Source organism: Bison bison, unplaced genomic scaffold, assembly GCF_000754665.1.
Source record: "Bison bison bison isolate TAMUID 2011002044 unplaced genomic scaffold, Bison_UMD1.0 scf7180017864495, whole genome shotgun sequence".
In the NCBI taxonomy this organism is placed as follows: Eukaryota; Metazoa; Chordata; class Mammalia; order Artiodactyla; family Bovidae; genus Bison; species Bison bison.
In genome coordinates, this window is record NW_011495054.1 from 10,852,854 (window position 1) to 10,864,692 (window position 11,839).

The 11,839-nt window shown below is 60.6% G+C and overlaps 1 protein-coding gene across 1 annotated transcript in view; it reads right to left on the bottom strand.

Moving 5' to 3' along the window:
- Positions 1-11,839, bottom strand: part of TTC28 (tetratricopeptide repeat domain 28) — a 582,431-nt gene that overhangs the window by 19,913 nt on the left and 550,679 nt on the right. Inside the window, exon 16 of the mRNA XM_010828858.1 lies at positions 3,766-3,910. Within this exon, the coding sequence (XP_010827160.1) occupies positions 3,766-3,910 (145 nt within the window). The remainder of the gene's footprint in view (positions 1-3,765; positions 3,911-11,839) is intronic.

The window sequence follows — 11,839 nt, forward strand, 5'->3', positions numbered from 1 at the left end:
AGCTGGCTGGTAAGTGCCTCCATTCTTCCTGCTCCTCATCAGCTGTGGAGACGCCTTGGTCCTCAAGTAATGTCTGTCCCCGTGGGAATGTTACTCCAGAGTCTCCAGCAGAGACCAGACAGCCTGGCGGTGCCCACCCCACAGGCCTGGTGCCCCGTCCACACCTGGGCGTCAAAGGCCAGCTGTTCTGTGGACAAGTGCCCCCTAACCGCCTCCAAAGGCCATGTCTTCTTACAGACCAGTCGTGACCAGGTGGTCGTCCCCCAGTAAGGAGAAGTCGGGTTACCACACCACTTGATTCGTCTTTACAGTCACGACCCAGCTGAAGCCATGCTCCTCTCCTGACCAAGCCCCTGGCAGAACCAGATATCTCCTCGAGTTCTCAGAGGGGAGGTCCTGGGCCACCCCAGAGCTCTGGGGCCTGGGGAGGCTGTGTACCGACCTAACCGACGTGCCCGGCAAGTTGGAAGTCACTTTCTGCAGCCCTGAGCCCGATAACTCCACTTAGCCTAAGAGTAGTCTTTGGTCAACAGCAGAGGTGGACGCGGATGACCTTTCTTTCTGCCCAGAAGCGTTCACTCCTCCCACCTGTCTGACTATCTTGGCTTTGACGACCATAAACACAGGTAACAGGGGATTTAAATACGTGGAAATAAGTATAAGAAGGACAAAAACCGTAACTAGAACGAGCCCAGAGACTTCTTAAATCACGTACAAAGAGCGACTTGACAAACCCTAGGGAACGCTAGCAGCTCCTGGCCCTGGATGAGGCCCCATCTGCTCACGGAGGGGGCGGCCTGGGACCTGCGTGCATGAGCGGCCTCATGCGGAGCAGCCTGTGGTTGCAAGGAGCTCCTGAGGCGAGTCCAGGCTCGGGCGTGAGTCACTCCCCTCCACCCCAGGGTGAATGCCACGGACACGCACCAGGTCTGGTCCCTCTCACACTAAGCAGGAGCACATCTCCTTTGCATGTGAGACAGGATTTGACTTAATGTTTGCTGATGGCTCACGAGCAGATGGAACGGGGCCTCCTCAATGATAACTGGACATGCTCGCCCTGTCCTGACAGCAAAGGACGGCAGGCTTCCAGGAAAGAGCCACAGCAGTATTTCCCTTCAGCTAAATTCAATCAAGTCCTGGTGCAAGCCTGCAGGAAGACATTATTCCGTTCCACTTTTCATACCATCTGACCTAGTCCCCTAGCAACAGGACTGCGGCTAAACAAAAGCAGTTGTTCAAATAATTATAAGCCGCATGTGAAGAGGCTAATCGCTTTAGTCTTGAAGTGTCAGTGATTCATAATCTTGGACTTTGGGTTTTGATGTGTATTTTCATTGAAAACGGGGAGAAGGCCTGGCTCCATCTGGCAGCTGACGGCATGGGAGCAGCGGGCGGTGTTGCCCTCTAGTGGCCTCGGAGCAGTGTGGGAATGGGCAGGACCACCACCCCCTCCCCGGCCAGCCCACCGATGGGGAGGGCCGTCCGGGAGCACAGGGCCGCCCCCTGCCCTGTGCCCCCTCGTGTCCAGGGTGGGGTGCACCCAGCAGCGCCCGGCACGTGTCAGTGAACACTCGTGGGATGAGACCAGCTCCTGAGGGAAGTGGGCCCAGTGGACCACAGTGGGTCCCGAGAGAGGCTCCCCCATCTCGTTTCCTCTGACCGCCTCTGAGAGGTTTCACTCCATGTCTCTTTGGAGGCTGTCTGACTCTTTCACTGCATTCAAATGCCTCAGTCACAAATGAGAAAACTTTCAACATCAGGAACTGAACGTTTTCACCCTAAATGCCTCCTTCAAGACAAGACCGCACTGCTGAGGGTCACACCTATCCTCACGCACAGCTCCTGGGCACACGCATGTCGGGGACCAGACTTTCCTTCCTGTCAATCGTATAAAGCCATGACTTCAGTCACTGTTCCAATGCGTTTGGGGCTCGAGTCCATAAATCTTCCCTTCCTGACAGCCCTGGAGGAGCACAGAGGTCCAGCCACAAGCAACCACTAGTCCCACTGGCAGGTTCTTCATTCTTTAAGTCACAGGGCAAAGTCCTCAGAGGGAAAAGCCGACTTAAAAGTCACAGGGCAGATTCAGAAGGGGACCCACAAGGGACAGCTCACGACTGAAGCAGCCCCTCCACTGGGTGGAGACGCTGTGATGGACAGAGGGAGGGGCTGCCCCCCACTGCCCCTGCCCCAGGACTTCTGCCTTCCATACAGGGAAGAGCCCCTCCAAGCTTGCTTTCTGGGGCCCAAAGGGGCACGTCCTCCAGCAAAACAACTGGCGCTCAGGTGCCGATCCCTTGAGGCACATCCCTGTACTTGGGATCTACCCAGACGTGAGCCGGGCCCAGCACCAGGCCGGGGGCCAGGGGGCTGAGCCTCAGAGCTGCCCCACAAGCCCGGTGGCTTCCTTCTGCACCCTAACCTCTCAGAGAGCTCATGGCTGCCGTCCAAGAGAGGTCACCGAGAACCCATTCACTGACGTGGGTCTTGGGTCTTCTGTTTTGCATCCAGACTAGACCTGAAAGCATCTCTGGGACCGCGCACCGCTGACGTTGTACTGAGCGCCAGCATACGCCAGGCCCCAGGCCAGCCGCAGGGACATGGACACAGCTCTGCTCGGCGGCAGGTCCTCGATCAGCCTCCACTAGCGCACGCACCTGGCCCTTCCAGGGGCCTGTTACGAACTGGGTGTCTGTGTCTCCCCAAATTCATATGTTGAAGCCTACCCGCTCAGTGATGGTATCTGGAGGTGGGAGCTTTGGGAGATAATTCGGCTTAGATGAGGGCAGGAGCTCCAAGAGGGTCCCCATGATGGGGATAAGAGACCTGAGTGTGCTCACTCACTCTCTCCACCACGTAAGGACACGTGAGAAAGCGGCTGTTCTCAAGCCAGGAAGCGGGCCTCCACCAAGAAGCTGACGATGCCACGCACCCTGACGCGGGACTTCCAGCCCCAGAACCATGAGAAATCCAGGTCACCCAGCCGGTGGCATTTTGTTACAGCAGCCAGAGCTAATCCACAGTCGTGGGCAACGGCATCTGGCGGGCTCGTGCACGGCCGTTCAGATTCACAAGCTCCCCGAGCCCCTCAGCAGCCCCTCACCCGGTTAGAGAGCCACGTCAGGACGAAAAGTGACATGCAGAGACCGAGGCCACAGAGCCCCTCAGAGGCCGCGCCCAAGCCCCCGGGAAGCACAAGGGCGAGTCTTCCGCTGGGCCCCGAGGTAGGGCGCGTCACCCCAGGGCAGGGGCCACGGGTCTGTTCTCACCAGGAAGGAGCCCCTGGCCTGAAGCTGCTCAGGTGAGGCCCTCAGATGAATGGTGGGCAGGGGAGCTGACGTGGGCGCATCTCCCACCCTGACTGCGGAGGAGATGGGGGGACGCGTGCACCCCTGGGCCCCGGACCTCCCCAGGTCTGACAAAGAAACTGGGAAGGAGCAGCGTCTCTCATGCACCTGAGACCCCAAGGCTGACCCGACTGCCAGCAAGGAGGCTGGCCAGGAGCCTAAATGCCTCCTTCAAGACAAGACCGCACTGCTGAGGGAACCCGTGTCTGCCCCTTGGCGCCCAGGACCCCATCTGCAGCCCAGCGGCCCCCCTAGAACAGCGTCCACGTGGGCGTCTGGAGGCTGACTGAGAAGCCCCGTGTCTGGAAAACCCCCGCTGTCTCAGGAGCCTGTTCTGTGTCTGGGGCGGGGGCGGGCGGTGCAGGGTGCTGAGCGGGAAGTGATGCATCCTGACACCAATGGCCGGCCGGCCACCTACCCCTTCCATGGGTGCCACAAGCAGGTCGTACAGGGCGCGGAGCGGCGGCCTGGCGAATGAGCTCTGCCTCCTGGGAAGAGAGGAGGTCCCGTCCTTGATGGGCGACGCGGTGTTGCCGACCAGGCTGGTCATGCTCTGGCAGCTCCTGGGGAGAGAAGGGGGGTTGAAGCCAGGAGGAGGCCGCCCTCCCCCTCAGGTACGTTCACGGACCCGCGGGCACAGACGCACCGCAGGCGGCCCAGCTGCACACAACATCTACATGGGCTGCGGAGTTTCTCTGCATAATCAAGTGTCCTGAAGCGCTGTTCAAAGCATTTAATTACATCCTCGTGTGGAGCGACTGGGCAGGCAAACGTGAGGACCATGAGAATTGGGGCAGCCGCCAATCTGCCAGGAAGACAGTGCCCCGAGATCCGTTAGTGTCCAGGGCAGGAGCCGCAGACACGAGGCTCGTGGTGGCCCCGCCGGAGCCCCAGCGCAGCCCAAGGGGCAGGTCAGTTCAGGCGTGGCTGCAGGGTTCTGTTTTGTTTTTAATGTATGGCCCATTATTTCTAGGCAAAATTTTATCAGTACGGACATTTTCAACCCCAAGGCCCCAACTTTCACACTCCTGATGTTAGGGGAAGCACACTGACTGAAACCACTTACCCTGGCCAGGCACCATAGTAAACATTTGCGTGAGTTATTTTGTGACAGGAGGTCCTGGTAGGGAGTGCAGAACTAACAAGCTACCGCCAACTGGAAGAATTCGGGAAAGGTCAAAAGGAGGTGTCACGTGTCCTTCCACCTCGAGAATCCTTCTTGCTGGCATCCATCTTGGCTGAGCAATGCATGCACCAGCAGAAGAACCCCGAGTCAGACTGGCCGGAGAACCCAGAAACTGGCCCCATCACCAGAAAACCCGAGTCTGCGAGCCGCGTGGCAGAGCGGCCTCCTGGGTTCCCTTATCCTGCTCCCCCCAGGGTGCCCCTTCCCAGTAGTCTCTTGCTTGGTCAGCGTGTATGTCTCCTCGGAGAATTCATTTCTGAGTGTTAGACAAGAGCCCACCTTGGGCCCTGGAAGGGGGTCCCCCTTCCTGCAACAGCGACACAGGGTGAGCGCATTCGCTGAGTCCCTGATTCACTGAGCAAATGCTTCCTGAGCCCCGGCCACCTGCCGGGCACTGATGCAGGCAGGCCTGGGGGCTGAGAGAGGACGCAGGTGAGGAGGAGGAGAGACGGTGGGCAGGGAGACAAGCCTGTTTCCACTGCAAGCGCAGGGTGCCCTGCAAGTCTTGCTGAACCGGCCCTCCAGCCTGGTCTGCGTGGCCTCAGCACAGCCTCCAGTGACAGGCTCCACAGAACTAGTAGACAGTCAGTGGCCCCTCAACCTTGATTCAGACACTGCACGGTTCAGGAGTTTCTGCTACACATTTAAGACCTTAAGACAGAGAGCAGGCCTCACACCAGACTCAGCTAAGTCAGGGCTCTGGACACAGGACTGGTGGCTCTGTGGTTGTTACCAAAGGGAAAAGCAGAACACGCCCCAGCCCAGAAAGCGAGGGTCCTTGACCATCTAAAGAAATGATGTGAAAGGTTTATTTGCATTTTTGAGACCTGGCTCTATTCCATGGCCTTCCCCCAACCCTGCGGTGTTCTCAGCAACGTCCCAACTCTAAACCCTAGGGCCATGCCATGCCAGGCTGAGAGCACCCTCCGCCCTCACCTGCTCCTACAAGAGAAGGAAGGGTAGAGAACTCGAGGGTCTGGGAGCCCGCTCTTGGCACACGTCCGTCACCTTCACTCAGAAAACACGTTATCACGAGCGACAGGGCCCAGGACGTATCTTTGCCATCGAGCCAGTGAAGCACTGATAACCCTGGAGTGACACTCACAGGCTTGCTTAATTCCCTGGAATACACCACAAAGAGCATTGCTCCCCTGAAAGAGCGAGCATGAAACCGCGCCCCGGAGGAGACAGTCTGACGCAACACGTGGTGGCTGTCACGGCGGCGTGTGCTCCTGCACACAGCTTGTGTGCACTCACACCCTCGGGAGCCCGAGCTGCCCCCAGGACAGCGTGGGGGTGGAGCGGGGAGCAGCCAAACGGCAGCACCCTCTCCCTGCACACCCCTCACTAGACACGTGTCTGCCTGGACTGTGGGATGGTTACCCCATTCAGGCACCTGGTCTGATTAATCTGGCCAAAGACATCCAGGGGAATGCCATGTTTCCAGACAACGCTGTGTCCCCAAGTCCTAACGGGAACTGATGAGGCGCTCCCCAAGGCCCTGAACTAAACAGCTCCTACTGGAGACAGACCAGCTCAGCACCCTGAGCTTCCCTGCGTACCAGACCAACATGACTAAGCTGCACGGGGTGGGGGTCGGGGGAGGCAGGAGGAAGTGGGGGGCTGCGTGGTAGACAGACCATTTGCAAAAAGGGTAAATGGTGCAGGATGGGGAGGACAGCGGTGAAGCATCTAGAACCTGGAGGTGCTGGGCATCTCCGCTGATAGGACAGTGAGTATGGAGGTCTGGGCAGGAAGGCCAAGTGGGCTGGGGGCCTTTTCTTGAACCCGGGAAGTGCCAGAGGCACCTACCAGGGCCCAGCAACGCTAACCCTCTCAACATGCATCACGCCCACGAGCTGCCAGGTGCAGGCCCACAGAGGGCCAACCTGAGGGTCCCTGCACTGGACTGTGGGGAAGGGGGTCCAGGGCACAAGACTCTCTGCTGGTCACAGAGCTGAGGGTAGGCTCTCAGGGAGGACCGCTTGCTGTGGGCTAGCCTGCCTGGAGACGAGGCGGGGAAAGCCACTCCAAGGCCAGGAACAATGCGGGGCGAAGCACTGCACAGTGCTTGGGACAGTGGGGTTGGCACTGATGGCAATGGGACAGTGGGGAGCCGGGGGCAGAGCACTGAGGGAAGTGGACGGGGTGGGCTGCAGGGTGAGCGGGCTGGGCGGCTTAGCCTCTGGGCTCCGGCCCACGCCCTTCAGCACCAGGCGTGCCTGAACAGGAAAACTCCACTAGGCCAGTTCCTTCCAAGGCTGATCAGAGAAAGGCCCCGCAGACTTCCCCCTTCCCTGTAGGCCTCTGGCGGGGCTCCAGAGCTGGGACCAGGCTAGAACACGGTGCCCCCACCCCTGGCCAGTTCAGAGGGGAAGGAAGCCGGTTGATGTCCCTGGTCAGGGCTGGTAAACACATGCTGGCTGTGGCACTGCAGCGGGGGTTTCGGAGGACACTCTCTGGGCATTGGCACACTTCCAGGGGCAGGTCTCGGGCTAGGAAACCACCCCCGCTCCTGCCCAGGGTCATAGGCGGGAGCAGCGGTTTCCTCACCTCTACAGAGCTGGCCTGGATAGACTGCAGTCAACCAGCTCCCTGTGTGTGCAGCTTCTGGTTTTTCTTTTTTTTTTTCACTTGTGGCTTCTGTTTTTACTACGACATTTGACATTCACAGTGACCGAGGGCAGCTCTCGCTGGCCAACAGCACACGGCCACGGCCCAGAGCCCTCGCTGACCTGCCCGTTGTGGGGGCGGGGGGAGAGTCGGCCTCGCAGATGTGTGTCCCGCGGTCCCCTGGCTCCGAGCCCCGGCCGGAGTGGTTGACAAGTGTGAGCGGGTGTGTGGGATGGCCCGCTCCCTGCTGTCCCCCTTCCTGGCAACGTCACCATGGCCCAGTGACCCCCTCGCACTGCGGGCGCTGGGCCATGGGCTGGGGCCCCGGTGACTGTACTGCTTCGGTTTCTGGGGCGCCTTTCAGCCTGGCTGACTTCTCTCTGCCTCCGCAGTCGGGACTCAGATGGGGAAAGAGTGCTCTGACAGGGTGGACACATCCCCTGTGACAAGCGTGTGAGCTGCGGAAGAGGCGGCGCCCCCATCCAGGCTCCAGCCAGGCCCGCCACACCCACATCACTGCTCAGGAGGCGGGGCGGCCCCTCCCCTAGGGAAGAAGAGCCCAGCTTCAGAGAGGCCAGGAGGCTGCCGGGCAGGGCAGGGTCAGGGCTCCCACCTGCCGGGGAGCCGGTTTTTTTGTGTCCCCCCTGTCCTGAGGACACGCTGAGTCCCCTGCACTCACCTCTGCTCCCCACCCCACTTTGCTGTGACTTGACCGCGGCGGGCGGCCTCTCCCAGGCTCTGCGGGGCCGGGGCCACAGGAAGGAGGGCTGGGCTCGCGGGACTCGCAGCCGCGCGGCCACGTGGCTCCAGCAGGGGGCGCTGGCTCGCCGTCCTCGAGGCCTCGTTCGCTGCCAGGGACCCAGCTGGGCTAACTGACAGCCCAGCCCTCAGCACAGAGGGTTTTCTCACACCGCGCCGCAGTCTTTATCAGCTCCTTCCTTAGGTGATGTTCATTAATCTGCTTCTGGAAAAATACTCATTTTGTCTGCAGCATGGCCATCTGTGTGCTAACGGGATCGGAGAGAGACTGAGCGGTATCCGGGCCGGGAGGCTGACAGGCTGGGGGAGCCACCTGGGCTCGGCGCCCTCGGCGGGCAGAGCTGCGAGATGAGGAATGAGGCGCCCCGAGCAGGGAGAGGCCGGGGTGGTTTATGTCTCTGGAACGATGACAAATGCCGGGCAGCCCGGGGAGCACGCGAGGCTCGTCAATCTCCCCGGGGAAGAAGAGATCTATTCCCCAGGCAGGGGATTTATAACGCAGGGCTGCAGAAGACCCTGTGCACTGGGACTCACTGGGGCTCACACGCTGACGCAGCCCCACCCGAGGCCTGCCAGGTGCCCGGGGACGCTGGGGACACTGCGGGATGCGCACTTGGAAGTCTCGGCCCCAAGCGCCACTCTCAGCACCAGGCCAGCTGCCCTGGCTTCCAGTCAGGGCCCCGTGAAGGAGGGGAGTTGAGGGCACATGCAGAGCCCGCAGGGTGGGCCCCCCACTCCCACACACACACATACACATTTCTCAGGCTTTCAGTCAAGACGGGGAGCTAGGTGAGCAGCAAAAATGGAGGAGCAGGGCTCAGCCCTCCACAGGTGAGACTAAGCCAAGGGCCCCCGCCAGGCCCGAAGACCCCAGGGACGGAGGTGGCCAGCCTGGCCCTGAGGTCCCGTCCGTCCCGCTGGTCTCTTTGCTCAGAGGGAAGAACCCAAACCTAAGCTTGGCGCATCCCAGAGACTGGCAAGGACCAGGGCCCCACTGCCACCCGGGGGTCTCACACCACGAGAACAGGTCGCCCACCTCTGAGGAGGGACGGGGACCCGGCAGAACACAGGGGAGCAGCGAGCACAGGGGGCAAAGGGGCGATTCATGAAAGCACGGAGGGGCGGGCTGACTGAGGAGGCGCAGGGCGGGTGTCCCACAGGTGCCCCTTGTACCCGGAGGTCCTCCGCGTTGCTCTCAATTCCCTGCCAGCACTCAGGTCCTTCCCACCTGACCCCGTGCACGTAGGGCCAAGACAGGAGCTGAGCCAAGAACACTCCCTGGGGGCCCTGCTGTCTTTTGGGCCACAGGAGGGAGGGGCCTCAGCTGGGGTGGGCCTGGCCGGGTGGACACACGCCCGTCCCTGGAAGCCTCTCATAGCCAAGTCTCGCCTCAGACCCCAGCCCGCCCCGCCACAGGTGAGTAAACGGAGACTCTAGGCCTGAGGCCCTGAGGCCCAGGGCAGGGGCAGGGCCTCACCAGCTCTCAACAGTCAGGCATCAGGAAGCGGGGAGCCCAGGGACCAGCACTGCCACAGTCTCAGGCCTTGCACCCTGTCTGGAATGCTCGACAGAGAGATGCTGCACTGGGCATCCCATGCAGTCTGCTCACAGGACATGCCCGGGTCCTGGTGTGCAGGCCAGGGGGAGGAGGGTTGGGGGGAGGGGGAGACAGCGGAGGGGGGAGGCGGAGGTCCCCACAGTGCTGAGCTCCTTCCAGGTGCCGCCCACCTTTGCTCAGGCAGCTCCTCTCTGGCCCTGAGGTCTGTATCACACTTTCCAGTGGCCAGTTCAGGAGGCTTCCTGTCTGCACTCACAGCAGCAGGGTCCCAAGCTTTGGGGTCGGGGGTCCTGCTTCTGCTCCTCCTGAGTCCCAAGAGGCCCCAGCCTTCCTCAGGGGGCCTCCTGCCCCACATTTGAGGAGCTGGGAGCGGCCCTGGCAGACGGGGCCGAGTGCCTGCTCCACCGGCATCTGCTGCTGTGACCCACTGGGCTCCTCCTCCCCACCCTCGGCCCTGCCCGAGGCTCCAAACTCCCCTCCGGGCTCTGAACTGCATCCGCTGAGGGAACGGGAGCTGGCCGGCCTGAGATCTGAACAAGTGCCTGGATTTTAAGGTACCAGCAGAAAGATTAATTGATGAACCCACTATATTCAAGCAGCCAGTGACTCTCCACCAAGAACATCCTCACAAGAAGGCTGTCTCCTCAGGGGGGTGAAGGCTGTCAAAGGCTGCATTTTAAGCACTTATTCAATAAGCTGTCGGCACTGTCTGCCTGCTCACCTCCCCAGTCACCCAGCGCCCGGCTCCCTGGCTGCTCCCTCCTCAGGGGGTGGGCTTAGGCCGAGACCCCCCTGCCCTTTCAGGGACACGACCCCTCTCAAGCCCAGGGACAAACCTGGGCCACGCAGGGCTCCTCTTCTCCTGCTCATGGGCTCTCCCAGGAAGGCTGGTCAAGGGAGAAACACGCACCACCAGGGAGCTGGGGACGGCCCTCCTGCGGGGACCACGGCACGGCCCACTCTGCTCTTTGCTCCATAGCCCAGTTGGGGGTGGAGGGGGGGTCACCTAGGAAAACCCGATGCCCAGGCCAGCCTCACACAGGCTTTGCCTGTTGACCCCATTAGGGGCCCAAGCTGGGCGTTGGGGGGACGCGCTTACCATGCACTCAGGGACGGAGAGAAGAGGTCACTGAGTGAGTGGCCTGCCCAGCTGATGCTAACACAGAAACACCCTTTCCAAAGGGCCTTGTACCCATGGGTGATCTGTGGGTCCTGTCCCACACAGGACCTGTCCCCCTACAAACTTGTGGAATCTAATGAAGTCTCATTCATCTACAAAAAACCCCCAGAGCCAAATTAGTGTTGTACAAGGACAGAAGGCGCCGCCTCAGAAGTGGTGAGCTCTCGCTCACTGGAGGAGTTCAGGCAAAGGCTGTGACCACTTGGAGGGAGCCTTAGCTGGGTGGGATCTGGGAGCCAGAGCTCCGTCTTTGGAGCTGGCCAGACATGGATCCTAACACTGGCCTTGTCACTGGGCCCATGTGACCCGCCCATTGGGAAGGTCCATGCTGGAGCCACATGACATGGGCGCGTGGACCATGCATGGGGGCCTCTTTTTAATCTCTTCTTTCCCTTCTGGCCATGGGAGGCTGGTCCCCCAGGATGGTGGTGCCACCCTCTCTTCCTGCAGGACCCTCAGTCTTTGTCACTGACCCTCTTGGGGGAATCCAACCAGGCCGAGGAGTCTTGTTTGCCAATTCACCCTTTTGTGGGGGTGGTTGGGGTATTAGTTGGAGGTTGCAGAGCTGAGGGAGGGCTCTGGCCCCATCGTGGCCCCTCTCTAGAAGGGAGAACCTCGACACTGTTGCTCTCTGCTTGGGCTCCAACCACTGACATCTGGGCAATTACAAAGTTCCTTCCTACCTCCCATCACACACACTGCCAGAAGGGGAAGGAGCACAGACAGTGGTAACAGCAGTCAGAACCCTTCTGGGATACTGGTCCTAATGGGTCCTGGCTGGGTGCCCCTGCAAGGCCAGGGCACAGCCTGGGACCCAGAACCCCGGAGCAGCTGGCAGCATGTCCTGTTCCTCTTCCTCTTCCTCTTCCCCGCAGTAAAAGTGATCTGCTGACTGCCCCTAGGTTCAGACACACACACGCACACACACACACACTCACACTCACACATGTGCACTGGCGTTCCAGCCTTCAGCATAACTTCTCAAGCATTCTGCAAGACGAGGGGCAGCCCCCCTGCCCAGTGGGGGACCCCAAGGTCAGGTACTAAATGAGAGAAGACTCCCTGCTTTTCCTCCCTAGCAGTGCCTGCTCTGGGCTTAGCACGCCACTGTGTTTCCTGCCAAAGTGTAGAGGCAAGAAGGAAAACAGCGGTTGTGGTGACCTCAAGAACAAAGACCAAGCTGTGCAGCGTGTGGA